This window comes from Phoxinus phoxinus (genome assembly GCF_949152265.1).
Source record: "Phoxinus phoxinus genome assembly, chromosome: 21".
Taxonomy (NCBI): Eukaryota; Metazoa; Chordata; class Actinopteri; order Cypriniformes; family Leuciscidae; genus Phoxinus; species Phoxinus phoxinus.
The window spans coordinates 15942214-15969107 of record NC_136896.1 but is presented as its reverse complement, the minus strand read 5'-3'; the positions used below and the strand labels follow the sequence as shown (position 1 = coordinate 15969107).

Here is a 26894-nt window from a genome sequence, read left to right as displayed (position 1 = left end):
GGGGGCGTCAAAGGCTTTGCAGAGCGAGAACAGAAGGTATTATTTCTGACACGGTGCATCTGAAGTGTTATATTTTGCAAGAGCATAAATAAAGACATCACACCTTTAACAAATGACATTTCTAAGTCAAACCTTAAACCGAAAAAAAGTTACATGCAGCATGATCTGTGTAAACAGGGGAAAAAAATATTCCCATGTCCCATTAGCCTATATAAAACACTATTACTTGCTACTTAAACCAAGTGAAACCACTGTGGTTGTGTTAGGCTACATGTTCTATAATAAAGCACAAACAGCATAAGTTCAGACGTGAATCATTGTGCAACTCACACATTCTTAATGCTATCCAATATGACTGGAGGCAGCGATTTACAAAAGCATGTAAATATCATCAGGTGGGGAACTCAAAGCCTCCAGCAGTAAGTCATTTAGAAGAGTTTTGCTTCGTCCTTTTTCCCCCGACAGAACAAAGAGCGATTGTATTGAAATCTAATCTGTGAGGTTGAAAAGAACTGCAGAAACAGACTTCCAAAGAATCCAAATGCCCATAATTCACCGTTCTATACATCTAATACACTATGCATGCCATGTTCATTTGTTAAATATTTCAGCTAATTGTCCATAGATAACAATTAGATTTTTCCCTCACAACACTGCTGTTCAAAAGTCTGGGAAGATTTTTTTTTTTTTAAAGCAATTACTTTTATTCAGCAAGGATGCCTTAAATTAATCATGTGACAGTAAATAAATCTATTTTGTTTTTAAATGCATATATTTTTTTAAATAAATTCTGATCTTTTAAACTTTATATTAATCAAAGAATGTATCATGGTTGTTTCCCATAAATATATAGCTAAAGCAGCACGACTGTTTTAAAATGTATAATTATACAAAAGGTTTATTTATCCCCAAATCAACTTATTAGAATGATTTCTGAAGGATCATGTGACACTGAAGACTAAAGTGATGATAAAAATTCAGCTTTGCTCTCACAGGATGGAATAAGTTACATTTTAAAATAAAGTAAAAAAAAAACAAGTTATTTTAAATAGCAATAATATTTCACAATATTATTGTTTTACTGTATTTTATTCAACAACATAAAAAATTTACAGACCTTAAACCTTTGAATGGTTATGCTGAAATTGTGAATAAAACCCAATTTATGGAACAAAGATAATATTATTAAAATCCAAATAACATCCAATCTCAGAAAAGACAGATGAAGAATTATGGAAAAATGCAATTAAATGTATTTAAAATTCTTTTCCTTGCACAAACTTATTGTAGGATTTCAGAAGACTTGAAATTAAATTCTTCAAAATATCTTTTTTTTTATGTTCCACGGAAGAAATTAAGTAGGCTAATACAGATTTGGAATGACAAAAGGGTGAGTAAATGACACATTTTGGGTGAACTATCCCTTGAAGAGGGCGCACAGTGCACACACACAATTTGAATCGTTTAACTTTATTCACCCATCTGTTCACAACTCTGCGTTGCTGATTTTATCATTTAGCCTTCTTTCTTGCCATCATTAGCTACTTTTTAGGGATGGGTACCGAAACCCGGAATTAAACGGGCCCCGGGGCTAAATTACGAAAGACCACAGTATCGATACGATAAGCTGCGACATTACCAGTTCTGCTGTCGGTACAAAAGAAATCTAGACCAAAAATGTAGGCCTACTATTTATTACTGCTAAACGTTATCTTGCCAGCCAAATGTGATAATATTAAACAATAGAAGAGAGAGAGAGAGAGAGATCTCTCACGCACAGCTACAGCGCGCATGAAACGAAAAAGTCCCTGCTTAATTATTGACGATGGCCGAGAGAACTAAACATTCAGATGTCTAGTTACACTTTAGGCCTGTGATATTTATCCAATTTTATTTTCAATTTCGGCTTCCAAGGATTAATAATAATAAATAAAGATATTTGAGGTAAAACTATTAAAAACTTGCCGCATTCCGTATAGCGCACTTTCTTGCCTACAGTGCACAATAATTTCTCCCTAAAACCTAAACATAACGTCAGAGTCTCTACTGTTGCTAAATTGCGGGATGCATTTTCCAATCCCAACAGTTTGGTAGAATGCATTAGGCAGAAAAAGGCTGGCACAAGCCCTGAAAAGACGTCTGAACAATCCCTGTAAAAGGCTCCACATGGAGCATTAGATGCAGTTTTCCAATGAGACATTAAAAACAACTTAAAAGCATCATCTGACTAGGAGCACAGTGATGGCAATGGCCATTCTGAGCATTGAAACTGTAGAGATGGCATTCACAAATGCACATTATGCAACTCTCAATTGGTGAGGTAATGTAGCAGGCTACATCTACGCCCGGTTTCACAGACCAGGATTAAACTAGTCCCGGACCCAGACAAAAAAAGCGAGTTTGAGCCGTTTTAACTGAAAGAAACTTGCATTAACATATCTTAAAATATGTCATTGTTTTGTCTAAAGATGCACATCGGTACTGTTTTATTCAAAGGGCATGTTTATAAAAGCTACTTTTCTAATTTAGAATTTGGGGTTTTCATAAGCTGCAAGCCATAATCAAAATTATAACAAATAAAGGCTTGAAATGGCTCACTTTGCATGTAATGAGTGAGTCTATGTAATGTATTAGTTTCACCTTTTAAATTGAATAACTGAAATAAATGAACTTTTGCACGATATTCAAATTTTTCGAGTTTCACCTGTATAATGCAAGTCAATGCAAACCAAAAATATTTGGTTACCAACATTCTTTAGAATATCTTATTTTATGTTCCACATAAGAAATTACCTTTTTGGGTAAACTCTCTCTTTAACTGTATGGTGACAACTGATTTAAAGGGATAGTTCACCCAAAAATGAAATTTACCCCATGATTTACTCACCCTTAATTCATCCTAGGTGTATGACATTCTTCTTTCAGACGAACTCAGAGTTATATAAAAAAATGTTCTGGCTCTTTCAAGGTTTATAGTGGCAGTGAATGGCCGTTTCTGTTTTGAATTCCATCAAAGTACTACTGCTAGTTTAATTGCTTCTATTGTTTCTCATTTGTAAGTCACTTTGGATAAAAGCGTCTGCTAAATGAATAAATGTAAATGTAATGTAATGCAAAGTGCATCCATCCATGATAAAAGTGTTTCACACAGCTCTGGGGGGTTAATAAAGGCATTCTGAAGTGAAGCGATGCGTTCGTGTAAGAAAAATATGCATATTTAAAACTTTATCGACTAAAATAAATAACTACTGTAGCTTCCGGCAAACGGCCTACGCAAGTCGACTTATGCTAAAAGAGTAACCTTTGACGATGTATGACGTAGGATGTAGGAGTATCGTACGTTTAGACGCCTCTCGTGCTTCAAACAAACAGGGCTGGGCAACAAACTCAAGCTCCTCCGATATTTCTCTTTAAAAATTGTCGTTTTAGACTTCTAATTCGTGACTGGTGTTTTGTTTTGCTCTATCCTCTGCACTCGCGCATTCGTCATTACGTTACGTCAGGTCAAGTGTCACTCTTTCGCCGTAAATCAATGCGTACGGCCGTCTGCCGGAAGCTAGTTATTTTAGTCGATAAAGTCGAACACATCGCTTCACTTCAGAAGGCCTTTATTAACCCACGTGAAACACTTTTATTATGGATGGATGCACTTGATGGCCATTCACTGCCATTATAAAGCTTGGAAGAGCAGGGCATTTTTAATATAACTCTGATTGTGTTCGTCTGAAAGAAGAATGTCATATACACCTAGGATGGCTTGAGGGTGAGTAAATCATGGGGTAGATTTCATTTTTGGGTGAACTAGCCTATCTCTTTAAGGGCTAGAGATCCAAATATTAGAGAAGTATTGCTGAATGCTGTTCTTTAAGAGCAGCCAAAATCAATGTCAAACTGCATGATTGAGTTTTTGCTTTCTGTAAGCTTCGCCCATCTTGTAAGCTGATGCATTCTTCATTATGAGCTCATCAGCATCCAGAGTCTATCGACATGGCAATCCCACCCAAACGTCCCATGAGATGAGAGGTGGAGTAGAAAGAATAATTTTTCTTTTGAACAGTTACCTAATATTTGACAAGCCTTTTGCGACTATTTAAATGTTTTTCCTAATGCTGTAAGCCTAATGTTTACAATAAAGTTTCAAGACCTGCAAGTTGCCCATTTCTTTGAGAAGTACTATTAGATTAAATTGTCTCCTGCCAGCTATGAATTAAAAATTTTTAAATAAAATTAATAACACGTTAACAACACTAAAACCTGGCTGGCTTATCACACTCATTGCTCTCTGGAATACTTGATTCTGATTGGTCAATAGCATGACTGAGAGGTCAAATACATTTATAATGCTATGTTGTATATTTACTGCTGTCATATCATGTCATTTCATATCATGCCAAGCCTTCTTTTATCTCATACTGAGTCAGAACAGCTAATTTGCAGCACTGTGCAACTAAGCAGTTGAAATATAGTAGTTAAGTATTAATTTTAAGGTAAGCATAAACAGATAAAAACGTGTTTTGAGGCTTGTTTAACACAGTGGTTCTCAACCAGGGGCCCTCAGTAAGTTCCCAAGGGGACCACAGAATGACTTAAAAGTATTTCAATTAAACAATTATTATTAATATTAAAATAATAGAAAGCTAATCTAAATTTAAATGCTAGACACATAAAATCAACAAAAAACTAAAATCAATATAATTTTTCCCTTTAATAATTTTTTTAAAATAACAAAAACATACAGTTTTCAAAACTTCTGGAATCCCGAAATTAATCGTGGTAATTAATTTAAAACAACACTCCCAAAAAATATGGGGGGGACCTTTGAGTCAAAAAGTTGGAGAATCATTGGTTTAATCCATAATGGACTATTTTTATTAGTAGAATCTTTAAACAATTCTACAAGTAAGATGAAATACTTATATAATAATTTCATAATAAAATAAATAAATACTAAATGTCTTTGCATTTATTTATTAGACAAATAGCTGTACAACAAGCAGAATGATGTACAGTCAGGTGATACAAGATCCCAGAGATTCGTGTGCCCGTCTCAATCACCCTGCAGGACTGTATTTTGTACAAAATTACAGACTGGCTGCACACCATCTCTTATATATCAAATAGTGGGATTATCTTGCAGGAACATTCCTACTTTGCTTGAGAAACAGTGTTCAGACATGCAGTGTTCAGGTTTAGTACACTGACAAGGGGAAAGTCATAATGCTCTCTGACATTCCTCATTGTGCACGTCCACACCTGCCTTTAACCATCAGCCACAGAAGTAATCTAAAAACACAAACATCACCCAAGCAATTCACAAGTGATGCAGGTAACCCCATGCCCCATTAACCAGACAAAATTACATAATATAGATATACAGCCCCTTAAAAGGTTTAGTTCACCCAAAAATGAAATTTCTGTAATTAATTACTCACCCTCATGTCACCCGTAAGACCCTCGTTCCTCTTCGGGAACACAAATGAAGATATTTCTGAAAGCTCTCGGATTTCATCAAAAATATCTTAATTTGTTTTCGAAAGATGAACGAGGGTCTTACGGGTTCGGAACAACATCAAGGTGAGCAATTAATGACATAAATTAAATTTTTGGGTGAACTAACCCTTTAAGAGATCAGCCATTCTGAATTAGCCAGAGTGATTATCAGAGTGATACGGCTTCTCGAAGAACAAATGTAGAGCAGGACTTAATTTTGCACATTGGGAATTGATTGGATTGTTGTTGTTTGCTATTGCTGTGATCTCATGTGAGCGACAGGTTGCCAAAAACACATCATCATATGTTGTTGCAAGAGGGAAGGGAAGTTATTTTGATTATATATTATGAAGGCACTTTTTTAAAATAATGATGTGCCCAGATAAATAATTTATAAATACTGCAATATTCCATAAAGAAATTACATTATTGATTTCATGGTGACTTTAAAGAGCACAATACCTTAATTATGAGATCCACAATAACAGATTTCACCCTCATTTCCACTCACAGTTTGAGAGCATCTTGAAGGCCTGATGAAAGAGAGGACCCTCATTTGTAATGAAAAACTGTATATATACACAAGTACATAATCACTGTACAATAACCCAAAGCCAAATAGGAAAATTATGCCTTGAGGTTATATTAACGTGTTGTCATTAACAGTCAATGCAGATGCTTATGTAATAATCAGTAGTGCATCGCATCTGATATACTATTTCATGAGCATGCAGATAGAACATCTGACATAAATTTGGCCATAGAGATTGTATTAATATATAAGCCCCTTGATAGTTTGTCTGTATCCATCAAGTGGAAGAATCCGCATGTGTTGATGATTAGAAGGTGTGTCCAAGCACTAGCTCACCAACTATTATTATATATACATATGAGCACAACTAGTATCATTAAACAACTACAGCATTATGATAGATATTTGACTTAAATAATAAACATACCGCGAAAAACATTTCTTTACAATACTTTCATTATCGCTTGTTGTTACACATTCATGTTCTGATGCGACATGGCAGGAAATGAGACGATGCTGATAAGCGCATACATTTGAAAAAACATCAAATTTAACATTTTAAACAAGCCCAAACGGCCCAGATATAGCAGGCCAGATCCTCGTCGCGACAGCTGCATGTCTGTAGTAACAGACACTAGTGGATCAAGTGAAATGTAGGCTGAGCAACAATACACGAGAAGCGGGTGAATTGTCACATTCCACTGCTTGTTATTACTATTTTAAAACTTTCACCGTTTAAAGGGAGTCACAAGCGAACCCGTTTGATTTTAACAACTTACCGAATCGCAAAGTGAAACGCAACAACCGTTCGGCTTTACAAAGATATTCATGTAACGTTACTCAAAAAATTGTTCTGAGGCATCCGGCTACTCGCTGCAGCTCAACAACCGCAGAGGACCATGAAGCCAGTCAACGCAGTCACATTACTTCCTGTAGATAAAAGTCCACTCAAAATAATAACGTCACGATCTTTAGATCAGTCTTATATCAGATATTTGGTCTTCCAAATATTGTTAATTATATAAATATTAAACAAACAATAGTAAATGATGATAATAAACAAACAAACAAACAGTTAATAAAAGAGTTTAATGAACAAAAATATAAAAATAAAAATAAATAACACAGTCATTCGTTAATATATAGTCAATCAATTATAACATTCCTATGTTTGCATTTGCAATACTATACAAAGGGCTAGGCTACTTTGTGTTAAAATAAAAGTTCCCATGACCAATCTTTTTTTCTTCTTCTACAGTTTCCTCAGTAGGGACATTTTATCATAAAATAAATAAAATATACAATAAAAAATAAAATACCAGTTATACTGGATGCTAAATATTGGTACATGTACCAACTGCACATCAAAATAACTAACTTTGAGATGTTTTATTGAGGCACTTTCACAATTTAAACATGAGTCAAGAACAAATTCACATTCTGAACTGTAAACATTTTAAAGGTTAAACAATCAGACAGCAAATGTGTATCCACATTCTGTTTTACTGCCTTACTATTTACGTCTATGAAAATAACATTTCTTAAAGCGATCCACATTTATGCATGTTTTGCAGCTATATAAAACAGTAAACAAGCCAAGTACAAAATCTTTTGTTCTCACCACCAAACAAATTGACGACATTTAAACAAACAAACAAAGCAAATCTCTTAAAATAAGGCCCCTTCAGTCGTCAAAGAACAGTGACATCAGAATACGAATATAAGTATATAAAACTATCATTAACTGACCAAATATTTTCATTGGGTAAGATAACATGTAGGCACTACCTAAGCTATATCAAAAATAACAGACAAGTCAGTTAGAGATGAGGTTACTTCATACATTACTAACCACAGCCTTCTCAGGTTGTAAGACAAAATATTTATGACACAAGAGTTGGTACAGTGTATTTACTTCTTCTATACACTCTTAAAAATAAATGTTCTTTATTGGGATCAATGGTTCCATGAAGAACCTGCAACATCCATGGAAACTTTCCTTTCCACAAAAAGGTTCTTTATAGTGGAAAAGGGTTCTTAGATTTTTTAAATGTTCAAAAAAAAAAAAAAAAATGTAAGAACTGATCACTGCAGGTTCTTCGGGGAATCAAAAATGGTCCTTTAATGGCATTGCTGCGAAAACCCTCTTTTGGAACCTTTATTTTTAAGAGTGTACTGTACTAACTCATCTATGACTCTTCTATCTAGCTCCATCTTGTTTGGTGACAGTTTCCCATGGGCAAATGATTTCTTTCACGCCTCGTCTTGCTGCATCAGGACTGTCATCCTCCTCATCTTCTGAATCAATGGGGTAGATGCGGCATTCAGGTGGGATGTCGACTTTGATTTGAAAAAAGCTGTGAAAGTAGGTTTTTTTTATACACTGTTAGCAATTTCTGTAAATTACACAGTATCTAACTGTAAAATTAGCTGTATTTTACTGTAGGACAGTTATACAGTATGTTACTGTATTTTAAAGTTGGATTGTGGGAAATATCCCCTTGGCGCCATTAAATACAGTATTTTTCATTTACTGTAAATCGTATTGTAAAATCAATCGGACAAAAATCAAATCAAAAAGTGCATACTAACTTTGCAATTCTTCTGGGCTGGGGTTGTGCTAGCGGCTCCACTCCAAGCGGTTGTACTTTGCCTCCCCCTGAAGCTACAGCGCATTTCGGGGATAGGCTGGCAAAGACAGACGGGGCGTTGCATCCTCTGCGAAGGAGTCTGCTCAGTGACAGAGCCATACGAGACTTAGGGGCAGGTGGCTGGTTCTCTTCCTCTGATACAGACGCCTCTGCAATAGATGGGAAATGGGAGGAGGAAGGCCCTCCGTTGCCATCAAACCTCCTCTCTGAGGCTGGAGTACTGTCGATGGCCACGCTGATGGGAGATGGGCAGGCAGCACTGTTGGGCAGTGTCATGAGCCCAGGGGAGGCAGTAGATTGAGCTTCACAAATGCCCGTATACACGGCCAGATGAGGCACAGGCGCTGTGAACCGGCAGAGCTGTAGGGCACAGTTCATGTAATGCATGTATTAGTATTAACGACCATTTGTGTCAAACAACCTGGATTCTATCAAATATAGACAATGCAATATAGACCATTTCTGACAGATTCTGCTCTTGGCCTCTTCCCATTCATCCAAGAAATAATTGAAACAGATATGTAGTGGATTTAGAAAGTCTACACACCCCTGTTAAAATGGCTGCTTTTTTTTGTGATTTAAAAATTAAACAAAATAAATAATATCAGATTACAACACTCATTCTGTTTTGATAATATGACATACAATGACAAAAATATTGGGACACCTGACCATTAAATCAACAGGAACTGTAATGACATCGTATTCTAGTCATTAATATGGACTTGGTCACCCTTTGCATCTATAACTGCTTCCACAAGGCTTTCCACAAGATTTTGGAGTGTTTCTGTAGGAATTTTTACCTATTCGCAACCTCCATTCCAGTTCACCCCAAAGGTTCAACCAAGGCTCAATCCACCTTGTTTTTATGGAGTCCAGTGGCAGCGTGTTTTACACCACTCCATCCGACTACATTGTACTTGGTGATGCAACAGTAAACCCATTCCATGAAGCTCCCACAGCACAGTTTTATTGCTGATATTAATGCAAGAGCTGGAAGTCTTCAGACGGAGTCATCACACTGTAAAAAAATTCCGTAAAAATACGGTACAATGTACCATATTAATTTGAAGGAATTTTCCGTATTTGTCTTTTACAGGACTTTTACCCGTATTTTGAATTACGCGTTGCATTGTGGGAACTAGAACCTGATCGGCGCGAAAAGTTTGAGACGCAACCGCCATTACACACGCAGATGACCGCGGCCAAAGTTGCTTTATAAAGTCGGATTTCGGATGTGTGGAAGTTATTCTGACACTTCTGTGGTAAAAACCGAAAATTATATTTAGCTAAGAGTCAAATAAGCTGTTTACGTAATGTTATTTGGTTGCCACCCGGCTTGTTAGGCAAATGAATGTCGGAGCCGTCGCGTTTATCATTTTATGCTTATCGTCACACATTGAAATATTTATTTCACACTCGTGGAAGTTCCCCTGGTTGTATGTGTTATAGTGTCCTCGTTGTAACTGGTTTATTGGCTTTTATTTGGTCGGTGATGCGGTTTATTTCGTGCCGAGCGCACCCGTTAACCAGGATGAAGTGCAGTAACGTTACTCGTGTTTTTGGAGCAGTTTAATGGCTTCAAACAAAAGCCACCAGATAAAATCGTCGAGAAAAGTAAAGGCCATTTAAGACTTGATTTAAAAGGCATGAAGATACAACGTGAAGACTGTGTGTGAAGATGCAGTACAGCTGGATAAAGGAAAACACCACGTTTTCTTCCAAATGAGGTACGTTAATGTTATGTTTACGTTAGACTTTTTATTGTCTTGTTTTTGTTTTAGACGACACACAGACATTATACACACACGACACATATGACTTTAAACCCTTAATAATGACCTTGAAAGAATAATTTAACATGACTGCTATTATACTTTATTATAGTTTGTTTCATAGTTTCTGTTGTTTTCTTATCTATTGACAGGACTTTCCTTATGTAAGTTACTGTGCATCCCAAGCACCACCCTGGATGCTCCTTATGGGTTTGTATTTTGTTTTATTAGTATTTTATTATTATTAATCATTATGAGTTCTCAGTATTGGCAAAACACATTTAAATTTAAAGTCTGAGGAAAAATGTTTATAGAAAAAGTTGGTTGCTGAATAGCCCCTTCAAAGATTTTTACGCTTATAGGTCAGTAGAAAAGCATTTTATAAGGAAGATTTAAACAACTGTTTTTGGAGCGGTTTTCTGAAGTGGTCGTGTAATGTTTTTCATTTTGTAATATCTTATTTGTTTAAGGTGATGGGCTTTCAGGATTGCTGTCATTCAATAAGTTATTATTGACCACATCTCCTACCCTATTGAGGCAGTGAGCTACAAAATGGCACTTATCCTGGAGTTCATAAAGGTAAGCAACACATTTTTAATGAAATTATTTATAGAGCATGTTGTTGTGTTACTGTTTATAATTGAAAATAATGAAACATATAAGGTATAGTTGAGCAGACAAGCTAACATAACATGCAATTGGAGTCCACTGGAAACAGAAGTCTTAGCATTTAATACAGTGTTTGAATTTGAAAGAATTAGGGATGGCAGTTGATAATTTAACGAACGTAAAATACTGTACGATTATCTTTCAACCTCAACCTGGTCTGCATGATACTTTGTAGTTCAATTTCCTTCATTTAATTTCGTGTGTAGCTAAAAACATATATTTTTTTTCTTATGCAACTTTCCTGTGCAGAAATCCTGAATGAAGGTCGAAAAGGCTGAGATGAAGGAAACCAAACGTCTACACATTCCTCCAAGACTGCTGAAGTTCCTGTATGAACAACTGAAAATCCATGTAAAGTTTAAAGGGATAGTTCACTTTGAAATTACATTTTGGTGTGTTTTAGCTTACCTGAAGTGCATCCAAGATGTCGGTGTCTTTGTCTCCGCAGTAGTTTCAATTTTGATATTTTTAGGTCAAACCATTCTTGTCTGTCAGTCATATAATGCAGGTATATAGGTACTGTCTCCAAAACCATGCAGAGAAAAGTCCAAATTAAAAAATGCCCCATCGTAAGTGCACATTGATGGCCTAAGACACGAAACAAGCGGTTTGTGTGAGAAAACGAACAGTATTTATATCGTTTTTATTTCTTTTACACAACCACGTCCAGGCGATCTGTTTACGTAGTCTGCGTAAGCGCCGTAAAGCTCCGGAAGTGTTCTCCCGGATGAGTTCGCGCGAGCTTGCGTAAATGTATTTTTTTACATCGGTTTAAACATCCCGGATAAGTGCAAACTAGTACCATTTATATTAGCCATCCTACCTACAATCTCTGTTCTGTGCATAGGTTCTGGTGTAAACAATGAGTGACGTCCACACGCAAGAGATCACTTCGCCTTCCGGCGCTTACGCAGACTAAGTAAACAGATCACTTGGACGTCGTTGTGTAAAAGAGATAAAAACGATATAAATACTGTTCGTTTTCTCACACAAACCGCTTGTTTCGTGTCTTAGGCCATCAATGTGCACTTACGATGGGGCATTTTTTAATTTGGACTTTTCTCTGCATGCTTTTGGAGACAGTACCTATAGACCTGCATTATATGACTGACTGACAAGAACGGTTTGACCTAAAAATATCAAAATTGAAACTACTGCGGAGACAAAGACACCTACATCTTGGATGCACTTCAGGTAAGATAAAACATACCAAAATTTAATTTCAAAGTGAACTATCCCTTTAAGCTTTTGTCAAATCTCAAAATGGACCTTTAACTGAACATACCTGAAGAAGGAAATTTTTTCACGGAAGTTGTTCACTCCAAAATTAAAATAATGTCATTTATTACTCGCCCTCCTGATGTTCCAACCCTGCAAGACTTTAGTTCATCTTCAGAACAAAAATGACGATTTTTTTTTATGAAATCTGAGAGCTTTCTCTTCCTCTGTTGACAGCTTACGCAACTACCACTTTCAAGCTCCAGAAAGGTAGTAAAGACATCATTAAAGTAACATGGTGTCCTAACCAGATGCGATAAGATTCTAGCAACAAGCTGTTTTTCAGCGATCTATATTTTGTGAGAAAAGATGTTTTTTTTCTTCACACAAAACATTTGTGCACATTTATTTCATAAATTTGAGGTTAAACCACTGGAGTCACATGGATTACATTTATGTCTGTATACCTTTCTGAACCTTGAAATTGGTAGTTGCGTAAGATGTCAATGGAGGGACAGAAATCTCTCCGATTTCCTCAAAAATATCTTAATTTTTGTTATGGAGACGAATGGAAGTCTTGTGGGGCGTGGAACAACATGAGCGTGAGTAATTAATGACAATTTAAATTTTTTGGTGAACTAACACTTTAAGGAATATGGTGTTCTCTTACAGAAAAATGGCATTAACACTAACATTTCACTCTACTATTGACTAAGTCTAAAGCTATTTTTAATGATAAAAGCAGCAGACCTGTATTCGTATTCCATTTGTTTTTGTTTCTTTCTGTATTGTATTTGTATTGTATTGCATTTGAAAATGTTTTGAATCTTGACTTTCACAGTTAATTAAGTTTTTTTTCAAAGAATTTTGTGAGCTATTTGGTGCAACACCAATATTGTGCAAGTACCTGCTCATGTTTTCTTTTTTTAATTCTGTCTCTTGTTTGTTTAATGTCTAAACTTATTCCACAATACAAGCACTTTTTAATGGGTCTTTGTACATTGTTTCATTTGTCATATATATTTATATGTACATTTCTTTACTCATTGAATGCATTTAAGAATGTTTGCATGAATATTTGTACAAAAATAAACCATGTTAAATTTGTATATATGGTTCTTGAATTATTTGCCACCAAAATATATGGTATAAAATTTCTATAAATATAGAAATTTCTGTATAAGGATTATCCGTTAATAGTACAGAAAATGTACTGTTAATATACAGAATTTTCCGTTTTAGAGGTGAAGGAACTGTCCGTAATTTAACGGAAAATGTCCTGGTAATTTTCTGCCAGTACATTATCCGTTTTTTTACGGAATTATTTTTTACAGTGCAGAGCGTTGGCGACTTTTATGGGATCAGCACTCGGTGACCCCCCGTTTTGTGACTTTATATGGCCTTCCGCTTCGTGACTGAGTTGCTGTTGTTCCTAAACCCTTCCATTTTCCAATAAGTTGACTGTGGACTGGCAAGGATGACATTTCATGAACTGACTTATTGTGAAGGTGGCATCATCACAGTGTGTCCCATTAATTTTGCCCATATATATAATATACAAATGAGCAGTTGGTAAAATGCAAATAGGAGCAGTAGTTGAAATTAATCCTGGATCATTTTAATCCATTTAAGAAATACAATCTACTGCAAATAAAAGAACTGCATTAGTAATATGAGAGCAACACAAGCATGACATCTAGTGATCACAATACAAAATACGTCAAAGTTTTTCCTGGAAATATTTTCTAGGCACTGTTTTTACCATAAGCCTATATTTAAGACATTTATGTCCAGTTTTATAAGGCTTAAGCCTATAGACCCAGACTAAAATGCATGTTTTAACTGAAAGCAATTTACACTGATATATCTTAAAATATGCGTTGTCTCAAGAAGCACAATAGTAATGTTTTTTTTTCTAGGGCACATTTATTAAAACTAATTAAATGTCCAATTGAACTAAGGCCCTAATCCCTGTCTGTGAAACTAGGCCTTTGTATTATTTTTATGTGATACAGTAATTTATTTTTCAATTTCAATTAATTGTATTTAATATCTATACTTTGCAAATCTTATTGAATTTCTCTCAGCTTACCTAATTTTTCGTTTGCGTATTTTTCAGTTACATAATCAACAGAATGTTTTATTTTAATTTACTCATCACAGTGTGTGTGTGTGTGTGATGAGTATTAAAGAGTATCACCTTCATGTTGTACTAAGCCAAATTTGACTATTTCTTCTGTCACAATGAAAGTGAATGGGGGCCAGAGGTTGTCAAGCTTCAAAAGTCTTGTCCTGCACTGCCTTGAAAATCTTGCTTGGCAGTCAAGGGGCCCTATCTTGCACCCAGTGCGATTGACTTTGTACACGACGCATGTATCATTCCAATTTTGTTTTGGCGTGTTTCGGCGCAAACGTTCCCTGGTGCTATTGTGCATATTCAGAAAACAATTCCGTGTTGTGCGTGTTAGCCTATTTATGGTATTTTAAGGGCGCATGTGCTTGGCCATAATGTAGCGTGTGCACAACGCGCATACACTTTGATTCTCTCATCTACACAAACCCAGCAGTTTTCATTTTTGCAAATCATACATTATTACAAGGAAAAATATTAACACACGAGGGAAATCATTGTTGTGTCCATGAAGATGTGAAAAAATAAATCTAGCTTATTTACCCAAATTACTATACGCCTGTTTAACCGAAGCTAATTTGGGTGGGTTTCTCCCATCCCCATAGAATGTCACCTCTCTGTCTTTTATGGCCCTGACGAGAACGTCGGTCTCCTCGGCTGTGAACCGCTCCTGGCGTTCACCTGGCAAATCCGCCGTTATAATAGCGATCCGCCATGGAACAAGCGCGCCTGCTCTTAAAGGGAATGTGAGATGATTGGTTTATTTCACGTTACGCCCAAACCACACCTATGAATAATGAAGCTACTTCAGACCAACCCATTTAGATATACACCGAGATACACCCACAAATTTGCTTGTGTATTGCGTTTGATACTTGTGTTTCAGATCATTAAAATAGGGCCCAGTGTCACCATTGACTTTCATTGAATGGAATTATTAAGCAGCTTGGACATCCTGTTCTTCTTATATCTTATCCACATCTTGCTATGTGCTCTAGAAAAACAGCAAGTCATGGGGGTTTCAAAACACATCAAAGTGAGTCAATTATGACAGAATATTTCAGAATTCACACACACAAAAATTGCATGTTCATTTCCTAATCCTATCGGGCCAGTATTTTGACAAGTGGTAACTATGCACACACTGATGAAATACATGATGAGATACACTGTACATTTCACTCAAAAACAATCATGAATGACAAAGACACATGATATGACCACAGATGACAGAAATGGTTTTACTATATATTTCAATAAAGTAACGATTTACAAGGAAACTGCTACAAACATGGAACAAACATGAGACAAAAACAAACTTTAGTAACATCTAAATCTAAATCTAACATCTAAATTTAGCAACATCTGATCATTTTTGCACATGTATAAACATGTATTATACATGTATAAAGTTTGAACAAAACATACATATGACATAAAGGTTTAAAATTATTGTGAATGAATAAACAAGTATGGGAAAAGTAACACACAATGGCCTAATAAAACAGCAAAATGGATTGCACAAATTGATGACATTTTAAAAATATATCAAGCAAGCTTTCAAAAACTAGAAATATCTGTGTGATATTACAGACAGAGCTTTAGCATAGCAACAAAATCTATATTCCTCCCTATATAAACATATAGGTTTGCAAAATAGTGTATTGCTTTGACCAAATTGGAGGTTTTCCTTTTTGTTTATCATAAATATTTGTTAAAATCTATTCTATTTTTACTCGGTCTCCTTTCATTTTCTCTGTTTCTTTTCAAGTTTGCTCATGACCTGTGTGATGTCCACCGGTCCACTTGCTGCAAGTTTAGCTTTCTGTTCTTCCTCCTGCTGTTTCAGCGTGATGGGACTCAGGCTGGGACGCCTTCTCTTGGAATTCTGTTCCAACTGTGTCTCACTACAAGACATCAGAAAGGAATAAAGATAATTTTGAATGTCACTTATGTATTATAAAGCAGTTTATATATATATATATAAAGGGGAACTAACAGAAAGGCACATCTAACCTGAATCTGTGTGCATCGGGAGCAGCGGCCTTCTTCTGAGTTTCCTTGAACACCGGGGACTTGAGATATCGCCCATACGAGTCCTTAAACGCCAGATCATAGCTAACATTAATTTCATTCGTAAAGGCCACAAGCATTTGAGGTGCAAAGTTTTACAAGAGATCAGATACCTTTTTCATAAGCATATAAATGTGAGTCTGGGCAGCATCCAGTACATAACGGTGAGGATGTGCCAAACCTTTCACTGTTATGTCCATTGTTTTGCCATCAATGTTGATCCAACGTGGAGCTCCACGAGCCAAAAAGGTCCTAATCAAATAAGAGTAAAAAATGACTGGATTAAATGCTAATGTAATTAGTTTAATTAATGGTTAAAAACATGTAAACAAAATGGAAAACATAACATATATTAAAATATACATAATTTTATATTTTACATAAAACGATATATATATCATATATATATATATATATATATAGTATATAAATTGTTATGAAAATAATATTTGATTCAGCAACGATATATTAAATGGATCAAAAGTGACAATTAAGAAATTTATAATGTTACAAAAAATATTACCGTATACCGTATTTTCTTTTTAAGCACAACTGTATACAACATTGAAATAATGATAAATATGCACTAAATCAGCATATTATATTGATTTCTGAAGGATCATGTGACACTGAAGACTGGAGTAATGATGCTGACAAACCTCAGGAATATATGATATTTTAAAATATGTTAAAATAAATAAACAGTTATTTTAAATTATGATACAATTTGATTAATGATTTTTTACTGTATTTTTGATTAAATAAATGCAGCCTACATAAGAGATTCCTCACGAAAACACACAAAAAAATCGACCCCAAACATTTGAACAGCTGTGCACTATTGTCACAGTTATTCTTAATTAGGTGTGTTTTAGTTTCAAGAACTTTTAATATGCTTATCATTGTTTTCCAGTTTCCTTTGATTCATTTTCCTGCTCTTTGTTTGTTTCTAGGGTTAGTGATTAATTAGCACACATGCTTGTAGTTTTGTTCATTATCATTGTGCATTTAAGTTCCTCATTTCCTTCAGTTCTGGGTCTGGTGTATTGTTTAAGTTTAAGGGTACGTTTACACGACGTCGTTTTCAAAAACTTTCAAAAGTTTGCGTTTTCATCCCACCAAAACACTGTTGTCATGTAAATGATCGCCCAAAACACATAAAAAGTCTTCTGTTTTTAAATGAAAACAGCGTCATGTAAATGGCCCCTAAGTGCACACTGCTGTCTTTTACTCATTGGAGTGTTTTGCTTTTCTTTAAGCTTATTAAAGTTTTATTGCATTTAGATTGAATTTGCCTTTCTTCATCATCTTTGTGGAAAATACCGTGACTCATAATATAATATAATATAATATAATATAATATAATATAATATAATATAATATAATATAATATAATATAATATAATATAATATTTTGCCGAAAGGCCAAAATGTGATGCTTACTTGTAAATTTGCTGGGCTTTTTCTTTCATTGTCTCTGCAGCACCCCATTTCAAGTCCTCACATCCCTCCCAGAAGGCAAGATTCTCACCTATTCACCAATCAGATTATAGTCACAACCTCCCCTAATAAATGACAGTTATTGCAGTTTTGAATTTGAATATCAACCATTTAATTCCATTCTCAAAAAGAGCAGAACTCACTCAACAAGTCACCTAAAAAAAAAAAAAGCCAACATTGTTAACATTTTTTGAATAATACATACCACTGAACTCCTTTTTAAGGAAGAGGCGAAAATCATCTCTTCCCCGGGGGTCAGCAAGCAATTCTCCAAAGCTGAAAGTCCAGCGCTCCACTCTCATTTTAGTAGGGGTCTCAACACTGTATGAACCAAATACACAGAGCACATTATCATCAAGTTTTTAAATGAGGAAAAAATTTGCTATTATTTAAAATAAAAATGTTTGTTTCTGACATTGAAACACTTTAAGATATTGGAGCTCACTTTGGCATGTTGAGGTTCCAGTATGTAATATCATCCGTTAACCAGGGGTTACTTGGGAGGCAGGAGTTGAGAAATGGGTCATGCTCTTTGTATGTTGCCGTGTACTTAACAAGTCTGCAAAAGATTACAATAAAATTTAAAATAAATTGTAAAAATTATTAAATATATATTAAAGTCCCCCTGTGGTGAAAATCAAGCTTTTAATGTTGTTTAGATGTGGTGTTTTTAATATGCTTTAAGACAAGCCATGTGCAAATTCATAAGTCAACACCATTGCTGAGTATTTTCTCCTTAGAACTGCAGTGATCAAGTTTCAAAAATGCGGTTTGAAGTCGCTGGTGTTTCTGACGTCACAAACTACCTTGTAACCAATCACGTCAACGAGTGGATCTCTGAGCTGGTGTGAGTGAGCGAGTGGAGGGGGGGGCTAATTTGCATATTCATGGTACTGCGTATACTAAATGAGACAAGGGTGTAGAGTTACATTCAAGCTATAGGCATGAAGTTTGTTTTTTTTTCAAGGAAAAAAACTTTCAATATGTAAATCAGTAAAATAATCAAAGATGAGTTACAGGGGGACTTTAAAGATATTTAATACAAATATATTTTTTTATAATTATATATAAAAATATTTTATATATTTAAATGATAAAAAAAAAATTTTGTCCAAAATTCTTGATCTAATGTAAGTCATAACAGGAATTGTTATATCACAGTAACATACGCTCCAATCGACACAGATGACTTCACCCTTGGTCTCATGATACACTGCTGCGTGAACATAATCTGCAATAAAACAATGAATCGTTAGTCAAAAACTAACAAATTTTATATTTGATCTTTGTCTTTTACAACTAAATATTTGAGCTAGTTCTTTGGTACTTACAATTCTTCTGTAGTAGTCAGGTGTTTTTTTCTGAAAACAATTTTAGAAGCAGTTTAAGTTCAAAGAAAGAGAATGGTGACTCATAACTAGAGGGTAGTTTTAAAAGCAAAATATTGTCATTTGAACATGTTTGGGTTATGAGTGAAGAGAAAGTGAATATGGTTGCTTTGTGGACTTGCAATGTCATTTTAAAAGCAGGTATTCCTATTTTAATTACACAGCGCCCAATTTATGATCCATTGAGAATGTGCTTTCATTTTGAAGTCGTCTGATTACATGTGCTTCTACATGTAAGTTTAGGAATCAAATCTGTAGAAAAGAATGTGAGAAAGGGTGTAAGACAAACCTATTATATTGAACACAAAGAGACATTTGGAGCGCTAAGCAGTGAGATTATGATCATTTAAATCCTATTGGATATAAGCAGACATTCTAGAAATATCCTTGATAAGCCTTGATAATCTCAGCAGTAATATCTATTAATGTTGGTTATACAGTCCATTGTTTCATTACAAGATTCTTCATCAGAAACACAATATTTTGAAAGCCTACTTTTCATAATTTTGCCATTTCATTAAAAAAATACCTATTTTGGCTCCTTAGAAGTTAAAATTAATTCTCACACATACCTTTACCTCCTCCAAATTGGGGTCGACCATCCTGTCGAGTCCATGGTCCATGGCACTAACTGTTCCGGGCTGTGAAAATAACACACTTATACTTAATCATGTCTTTCTAATGCTCTGAAGCTTTATTTAACAGGAGCCTGACAGCAGAATTAGGAAAATAGCAAGATAATTCAAATTCCTTAAAATTCCAGTCCAGAGGAAACTCACCGGTGGCCGATGTACAACCCAGTAGGCCCGTTCCTGACAGTCAAAAACCACCCGGTCCGGCTTCTTCCTCTCCTTACCCGCCCTATACAAATAGGCAATAGTTCTTATTATATGCTGGCATAAATAGTTTGACTATATAAATTAAATATATATTGAAAAACAAATAAAGAAATCATTGGGTCTTGAAAACATCAAGAAAAGAACATCTTTCCTCACAGTTTTATGCAAATAACAAAAATCAGACATGCGGTTGCTCATTTAGAATACTCCAAATTTATGAGCATATTGATGTGCGTATGCACCTATTGTGAATCTTGCGGAAATGTTTTGTGAGAACTTCTTGGGAGACAAATCATTTGTCGTCTTTATCCTATCGTTTACTATATTTATTTGCTCGGTCAGTGTCACGTCAGGGTTCTGCCCTGGCAGCTTTGTCTGTGTTGTCTTTGTTTCATGTCTCTATGTTTGTGTTGTGCTTGAACATAAGGCTCTGTCTTTGTTTGTGTTGGCCATGTGCTCCTCTGTTCCTGCCTCCTTGTTTCCCAGTACCACGCCCTCTTGTCTGTTGTCATCTGTTCCTCTCGTTCTCAGCTCCCTTTATAAGTGTTCTCTCGCCCTCATGTTTTGCCAGTTCGTTATATACTTTCTGTATGTCATAAACTTTGTGTGCTACATTGTTTGTTTGACAGTCTACTGTAGTTTCTAGTCAGAGCTTACTTTAGTCTCACCTTGTCTAGTCTCGTTGTGTCTTGTGCTTGCTGTGTCTTTTGTCTTCCCTAGTTTGTCCACTAAGCTGAGCTTCCCTGGCCGCTTAAACCATCAGCCAAGCAGCAAGACCGGTGCAGTAATTGTCGATCCCCTTGTACTGTGCGATCCTGTCTGGCACTTTCTGTTCTCCTCCAGTCTCTTGCTGCCATTCTGTCTACCCTTCCTCCGACTGTCATCCTGGGTTGGATTCAGCGGTCGCTCTCTCAGTCTGCCTGTCTTTGTGCCTCATCCCTGCCTACTGTTTGGACTGTTCACCTCCTCTCCCTCACAATATCCTGTCTTTCAAATAAACCCCTGATCCATAATTTCTGCATTTGAGTCCTCCCTCATAGGTCCGTAACATGTCGTTGTGGGTTTTGGTCCTGAAGACCTTTGAAATGACTGAAATCATTTGGTGAAGTGATATGGAACTGTAATGCGGTCAAGACCTGCCTGGAACTACTTTCGCTGTGCGTTTCCATGAAAATAATTGCACACCTTAGAACGTTCGTCAACCAATCAGATTCAAGCATTCGACAGCCCCATAGTATAAGTTCAAATAATTCACTTACTGAATTAGTGAATGAGACCCATTCTCAGATTGATCCAAAATCATAAATATTCTCCAATAGTTTAAGTAAAGTACGTGTGACCTACCTGTACTGCTCTTTGGCCTGCATTACAATAAAATCCCACTTGTGATTCATCCATTTGTAAAGATTGTTGTACTCTTCCTGGGTTGAGAAACAGACACATTGTGTTTTACTGCCTAAGTATAGTAATTTGTCATGCAGTTTATTATAGTAAATAAAAAATAAAAATGAAATGCATTACAACATAATAGGTTTTATTTTAGCAAAAGATTTCAGAGAAATTACTATAAGCATGATTATTAAGACAATGAAGAATATGACGTCGTATTACCTGTTCATACAACTCCAACATCCCTTTCTTGCGTATATTTCTCTTTGCCAAATAGATTGCTGGAAATGCACATAAAAACATCTGACCTTGCCAATAAAAGCCAATTGGAAGATGTGATGTGACTCAACAAGAAAACAATTAATCAAATTCTTTATCTCAGACAGCTGTTTGGAAGCATAACAAATAACCTCACTGTGAATTATTGCTATGACAACCTATCAGCATGCATGGAAAATGAAAGATGATTACACACCATAGTCTGTGTCTTCCACTGGCCATTGCTGTGCAGGCCAGAAATATGGTGTCTGGAAATAGAAATGTATGGGGAAAATGTAAAAGATTAGTACAAAGAAGCATTTACACTGTGTCAAGTCATAAGGCACTGCAAAAAGTGCTATCAAAATGTGTGGAAATGCTTCATTAAGTTCAAAATACAGTAAAAACAGAAACTGAAATATTAATAAAATTACAATGGCTTTCTATTGTAATATATATTAAAATGTTATTCAGTCCTGTGATGGCAAAGCTGAGGAATTATTTGATGAATAGAATGTTCAAAAGAACAGCATTTATTAGAAATTTATTTTTTTGTAACATTATAAATGTCTTTACTGTCACTTTTGGTCAATTTAATATTTCAAGTTACCTGAAAGCGATACAGGGATGTGTCTGGTTTAATGATAAGTCTCTTATGATCTTGCAGTGGATAGATGTACCCAAACGCCACCATCATGGTCCCCATAGCTTGGGCCTCTAAACATTTAAGTGTGAAAAAGTTACTTCATTTATCTAAGCAAGACCCAAATGAACAATACCACATCTCACCCCATCATATTTTATAGCACTAGAATATATTTCTTCAAGCAGATATGTAATATAAAGACCTTGACTGGGATATATTCTTATTCTTATTATTATACACAAAAAAACAAAGTACTTGACTTACCCGAGGCATCTATTTTTAATCGATTAGCAATCCATGCAACAATATCTTCCCCTGAAAGAACAATATACGCAATAAACAACATTTCAGAGCAATAAAAGACTATCAGTGGGTGGGAAAATTGGCCTTCAGATTGAATCTGCCCACCAGGATTTCTATAGATGGCTGCGCACTTGTTTTAATAGGGCATTAAAAAAAAACTTTCACTAAAATTTAAATGGAAAATATACAAATATTTTCTAAATATTAACAAAAACTCTCAGTGATATTAAAATAACACTGGAGAGAAGTCTCATGATGGTCAATCAATACTAATATAAGCATATATAAACGTATGAATATAATATAAGCGTATGAAACATGATGAGAAACTAAAAGTGGCAGAGAGGAGTGTAAGTGAAATGCTAAATTGGAAGCAAAAATGGAGGCTGAGATTAAGTAAGTTATATACAATTTATAAGTATAATTTATATTTATTCATTTAGCAGGCTTTCAAGTAAGAGATTCATCAAAAGAATTACAGGCAAAACAACAGTGAGTATTAGACACAAAACTAAGGTGTATTCTCAAAATAGGTATCGCACAATGGCTTGGTCCACCACTGTGCGTCCCGCTGAGGTCCTCGTGATAGGAGACTAATGAGAAGATCTCTGCAGGGGTGAATCTGAGTGGCTTCATTAGTGCCTGCTAGCCTGAGGAGCATACCGTACCAATTCAATGAATTTTTAAATAAAAACCTTGGGTGTCTTTCCATTAAATCAATTATATGTATATAAATGCTGTGAAGAATCACAGGCTCCAATTAAGTTTAATGGGTTAGTTTACTCAAAAATGAAATTTCTGTAATTAATTACACACCCTCATGTCGTTCTAAACCCGTAAGACTTTTCGTTCATCTTCAGAACACAAATTAAGATATTTTTAATGAAATCTGAGAGCTTTCTGTCCCTTCATACGTGTTGTACTGACGTTGTTGCGTGAACACACCTAAATAATGTGGTAATTATGTTGTTGTTTTTTGCCTCATGAATTTGAGGTTAAACCGCTTAAAATGACATTAATGACATCTTTCCTACCTTTCTGGGGCTTGAAAGTGGTAGATGCGTATGTGTTCCTTCAAAGCTCTCAGATTTCATTAAAAAGAGATCTTCATTTGTGTTTCGAATCTAAACGAATGTCTTACGGGTTTGCAACGACATGAATGAGTAATTAATGACAGAATTAATTACATTTTTGGGTGAACTAACCCTTTAAGCAATGTAGTTTATGTTTCTGTATATAATTGCCTGGCAGCATTAAGACCAAGAGTGGAGATTACAAGAGCTCTCCTTCCTGAAACCATGCAGTCTAGAGGAGAGTCATTGCAGCCGGCTGCTCAAAGGTTGTCATGGCAATAGATTCTTCAGTCTCAGACCCACATAAACAGACTCTAAATGCATGGACCGCACAGATGACTAGCACTCCCGAGGAGTAATGTAGAACAACTGCAGGAGTAACAACTGCAGAAATCAATACAAATAAGTAGGTGAGCCCACTATCCTTCACTATAGATGCTGCGTCTCATATCTCACATTTTTCTTCTAGTTTTTCAAAGATTCCTTCTTGAGTAATAGTACCAACTGATGTAAACGGCAGCCATGTTTGATGATCTCACCTGTTATAGCATGTGGGATGGTTGTGATAACAAGCCTCTGGGTCTGAGATTTCACTCCAGTTTTGGGGTCCTGCATCTCCAACACCACAGTCTCCACCTAACATGCAAAAAATGGGACGTGCAACATGAGAACGTCTTGAGATTACAAAATCTATGATGACAAATGTCCTTCTAGGCCTTTTTACCTTGTGGCTGCCTGTGTGCACGTCTCACTAAATTATTCCACCGTGAAGTCTACCCTGCTGGTTTACGGTCTGAAGGGGCTGCGGCTGACCCCTTTGAAATACACTCAGTGATTGATTTGTGACTCAGCTGTTTGAAGTTTTTCATGCTTTGTCAGGGTCTCTGGCTTTTGAAGACTGTTAGTGAACTAATGCTACACCCTGGTCTGGATCACAGAAAGCTCTTGGCCGAGTTATTTGGTCATTATCAGTGGACTGGTCAAGAGCAAAGTAGTGCGCCAATAATATATGGTCTAGTGGATCATACTGTCGGGTTTGAAGGTTTGAAGAATCGCAGCGATAGAAGAGGGACTGCATTACACCAGAGGATCATGACAAAGCTATACTAATACTATTAGCACACAGTGACCTTTTCTGAGAGTAAGCTGCTAATAAACAATTAACACCTATCAATGTAAAAAGTGTTTTTATTATTAGGCCATAACATCTTTAGAATCCATTTTAATTGTAACACTGTGTTTAATTTATAAATTGATTTTATGAGTTGTTTTATTTTTATTAACTCAATTTTGTTCATCATTAATTGATTTCAAGGTAGTCAAAAGGTTAGTTTTTTTTTTATCCACTTTGATTTCAGTTATTAATCCGGGATTTAAACTTAATGTTGATTTGTAATAATATTTAATTCACAATTAATTAATTTAATTTCTTTTGATTGAATCGTTGTGGTTCAGAAGTAATAATAAAATCTATTTTGTAACTGGAAAACATTTTTACAAATATATCTAGGAAGCGCACAAAAAAGAAAAAGAAAACAATGTACATGGAGTGTCAAATCATCAATAAAAAAATCCTGACTGTACAATAAATGCATCAACAATTAAATCAATAAAAACAAACATGACAAACGCAATTTACTTTGCCATTTTACTCAATCCAGTTAATTAAAAAGTTCCTCTGTGACCAAAACATGGACAGTGTTTAAATACTTTTCAAAATAGCCTAATAGGGCTAATTTCTGATACAACTACAAGGCAACAATATTTTTATATAGCATATAGAAAAAGGTGCTTTAAAATTCTGAATGGATGGTATAGATGGAAATCACCATTGAAAGTGAAATGGGCAGCTTTAATTAATCCTACACGATGATATGAATTCAAGTAGCCCAATTATATTGGTGAATTTGGTGCGCTCAATTACACTTTACAGACCCAAGACCAGCAAAAATATAATTCGACATTAAGGCTTGAAATACTATTTGTTAGATTATATAAATCAAATGTAACATTATTCGTATATCATTGGTGAATGGAAATAACACAGATGGTGATGAGCCATGGATGGAGCGCCAACCCACCTTCTTCAGGCATGCCATGCGCGGTCTATAACGCTGCCCATGGTCCCGCACATTCCTTATGGTCATATTCGCTTCTTCACGCCAGTCTCTCGACGCTCGTAGACGAGGGAATGCAATGGGAAATACTCGGGAGGTAATCGTACTATCGTTTTGGCTATGTCTAATCTATAATCATCACTGATGCACACAAAGACGATGACTGTGTGCGCCAATCAGGTAACAGCTCTGCTCGTGTAGGTAAACCTGTACGCAGAAAGCAGTGATAACACTAACACGTCATCTCCGGTAGATGGCGCTGGTGTCGTTGTTTTCACATGAAAGCACCTGAGGAGGATGATGATGTGCATACAAACTGTACACGTTCAAAATGGAAAGAAAACAAAAGCCTCTGAGCTGGATTTAAGATTATAGTCCATAAACCATGTTATTGTGCGTATCTTCTATATATAAAAAAGTTTTACTGAGAATAAAAAGTAATGTGAAGGCAACGTGTTTTACATTAAAGGGACAGTTCGCCTATTTTTTTTTACATTTAAGTTGTTCCAAACCTGTATGAGTTTCTTTCTGTTAGTTGACGAGCCCCATTGACTTCTAGAAAAAATAATATGGAAGTTAATGAGGTCCATTAACTAATTAACTAATGAATCAACTGTTTGGTTACTAACATTATTTTTTAAATATCTTCTTTTGTGTTTAGCAGAAGGAACAACTTGAGGGTGAGTAAATGATGAAAAGGATCCTAACAGGATGGAAATAAAACCTAAAGTTAGACACTGCTCTGTGAGGGATTGGGAGTTGGTTTACATTAGATATAAACATCTTTTGAAATATTGATCACTGGAATTTTACCAAACAGGACAGAGCAAGACCAACCAATC

General features: G+C 35.6%; 2 protein-coding genes and 1 long non-coding RNA gene across 6 annotated transcripts in view; 1 reads left to right on the top strand and 2 right to left on the bottom strand.

Moving 5' to 3' along the window:
* The window catches only part of mrtfab (myocardin related transcription factor Ab), a 38057-nt gene extending 31071 nt beyond the window's left edge, over positions 1–6986 (bottom strand). For 2 of the 4 annotated variants that reach the window (XM_079596227.1, XM_079596226.1), the window contains exons 1-2: positions 6802–6980; positions 5953–6023 (exon numbers count right to left, since the gene is read on the bottom strand). The gene's annotated coding sequence lies outside the window, so the exon portion shown is untranslated. Of the gene's footprint in view, positions 1–5952; positions 6024–6801 lie in introns of all 4 variants that reach the window. The other 2 variants (XM_079596228.1, XM_079596224.1) reach the window with 2 other exon arrangements.
* A 106-nt stretch (positions 6987–7092) lies between these two features.
* On the bottom strand, positions 7093–26205 carry rgs9b (regulator of G protein signaling 9b). The gene is made up of 19 exons (XM_079595531.1): positions 26017–26205; positions 24475–24571; positions 22824–22874; positions 22524–22630; positions 22131–22182; positions 21878–21936; positions 21611–21687; positions 20207–20288; positions 20006–20068; positions 19371–19400; positions 19209–19270; positions 18485–18598; positions 18245–18360; positions 17983–18070; positions 16653–16791; positions 16483–16565; positions 16250–16373; positions 8615–9033; positions 7093–8379 (listed from the first exon to the last, which is right to left on the bottom strand). Exons 1-19 carry the CDS (start codon positions 26080–26082, stop codon positions 8223–8225), a joined length of 1986 nt encoding a protein of 661 aa, XP_079451657.1. The 5' UTR covers positions 26083–26205; the 3' UTR covers positions 7093–8222.
* On the top strand, positions 10268–11501 carry LOC306989651. Its single transcript, XR_013795683.1, has 4 exons — positions 10268–10403; positions 10601–10658; positions 10919–11027; positions 11367–11501. It is a non-coding gene; the product is annotated as an uncharacterized lncRNA (long non-coding RNA).
* Positions 26206–26894: the final 689 nt, after the last annotated feature.

Excerpts from the sequence above, each read along its gene's own strand:
- rgs9b (XM_079595531.1), bottom strand. The coding sequence starts at position 26,082 with ATGACCATAAGGAATGTGCGGGACCATGGGCAGCGTTATAGACCGCGC. Across the intron at positions 18,599-19,208 it reads TCATCTGTGTCGATTGGAGC|ACTTGTTAAGTACACGGCAA; the intron begins GTATGTTACTGT and ends AATCTTTTGCAG. Across the intron at positions 16,566-16,652 it reads TTTATATGCTTATGAAAAAG|GACTCGTATGGGCGATATCT; the intron begins GTATCTGATCTC and ends CTGGCGTTTAAG.